The sequence below is a fragment of the Quercus robur genome, chromosome 11 (assembly GCF_932294415.1).
Source record: "Quercus robur chromosome 11, dhQueRobu3.1, whole genome shotgun sequence".
In the NCBI taxonomy this organism is placed as follows: Eukaryota; Viridiplantae; Streptophyta; class Magnoliopsida; order Fagales; family Fagaceae; genus Quercus; species Quercus robur.
In genome coordinates, this window is record NC_065544.1 from 42,483,258 (window position 1) to 42,484,766 (window position 1,509).

The 1,509-nt window shown below is 35.1% G+C and overlaps 1 protein-coding gene across 1 annotated transcript; it reads right to left on the bottom strand.

Annotated features, from left to right (window-relative positions):
* Nucleotides 1-824: 824 nt before the first annotated feature.
* Nucleotides 825-1,292, bottom strand: LOC126705055 (uncharacterized). The gene has a single exon (XM_050404013.1). It carries the CDS (start codon nt 1,290-1,292, stop codon nt 825-827), a length of 468 nt encoding a protein of 155 aa, XP_050259970.1.
* Nucleotides 1,293-1,509: the final 217 nt, after the last annotated feature.

Consider the following 1,509-nt stretch of genomic DNA (forward strand, 5'->3'; position numbering starts at 1 on the left):
CTCTTTCGATCATCCCAAACTTTGGGTTTTGTTTATATATCAGTACATATGTGACTAACATTAGTCTATAAATGTTTCTCAAAAAAAAAAAAAAAAAAAAGTCTATAAACCTATATATAAATATTTTACTACTAAATGCTCTAAGGGAATGTACTAATAAATCATTTTAAGAAAATTTTTAATAAAAAAATAAAAAATTACTAATTTTTTTTATACAATTTTTTCAATTTTTCGTAAAATTTTTTCTAAAATGGTTAATTAATGGGTGCTCTAAGAGCACCCATTAAATAGACCCTTAACTAGTGCCAATTTAAAAACAACCTTTACGCCAAAATTCATCTCTCTTATGAGATTGAGGTATCTTAGTTATATGTTTCTTAAATAAAAAGGGGAAATTATTGTGTACTTCCGAAGTACCATAAATGCGTACTCCCTCCTCTCACATGAATAGTAGGTCCTATTAATTAAATTCATTCTGGGACTCACCATTTATGTGAGAGGAGGAAATACACATTTATAGTACTTCAGAAGTACCTAATAATTTTCCAATAAAAAGGTATTTGACTTGTATTTAGGAAATACATCTATAATACTATCACGTGGCATGATTCATGACCAAGTAACATTTGAATTGATAAGTTTTTCCAATTTAATCAAGTATTTTAAATCCAAATCTGAATTCAATAGGAAAAAGAAGTGTGAAAGAAAACTAAAATAATTAATTTTCCTAAAATGTTTCTATAACTCTAATAAGTAATAAACAGAAGGTTTTTTTTTTTTTTTTTTTTTTTTTTTTGAGAAAGAAGACTAAAACTTTTATAAAATCAGTCAGGATCGGTGAAGAGTACATCAATTAAGTGTGGTGGAACATCCTCCATCCACACTGACAAACCTCTGACATTTCTTGCATGTCTAGCTAGGTTATGGGCTATTTTATTACCGCTTCTACGTACATGGGAGAAGTTTATGCACTTACTTGACACAAGCATGGACTTAGCTGATTCCAGTAGATGTCCAAATGAAGAGAAAGAGGTTTCACTACTGCGAAGGGAGTTGATCACCACTTCTGAATCTCCTTCAAGAACGAATTCAGCTATACCCAGTTCTTGAGCAAAAACCAAAGCCCTTGCAGCTGCCATGGCTTCCACGATATCTGCGGAGAATGGTAGCGGCGCTTGTTCCAACAGTGAAGAAATCATGTTCCCTTGGCTATCATGGATGGCCACTCCCAGTCCAGCCTTACCCAACTCCGGAAAAGAAGCCCCATCAAAATTCAGTTTGAAGCAATTCATATGGGGCGGACTCGACTGTGCATGAATGGAATGGCGTGGAGACGTAGGGAGCTGACATGAGGATCGTTGGCTTTGCTGGAAGGCCGCCAGGGACTAATTTGCTTGTTGGAGGACCTGCGATCTGGGGAACTCATTTGAACTGACTCGAAGCTGGTTGCGACGGTACTAGATCGTCCACATTATCATGGCCATTATTTCTAGATTTTCCTTTTTCTCA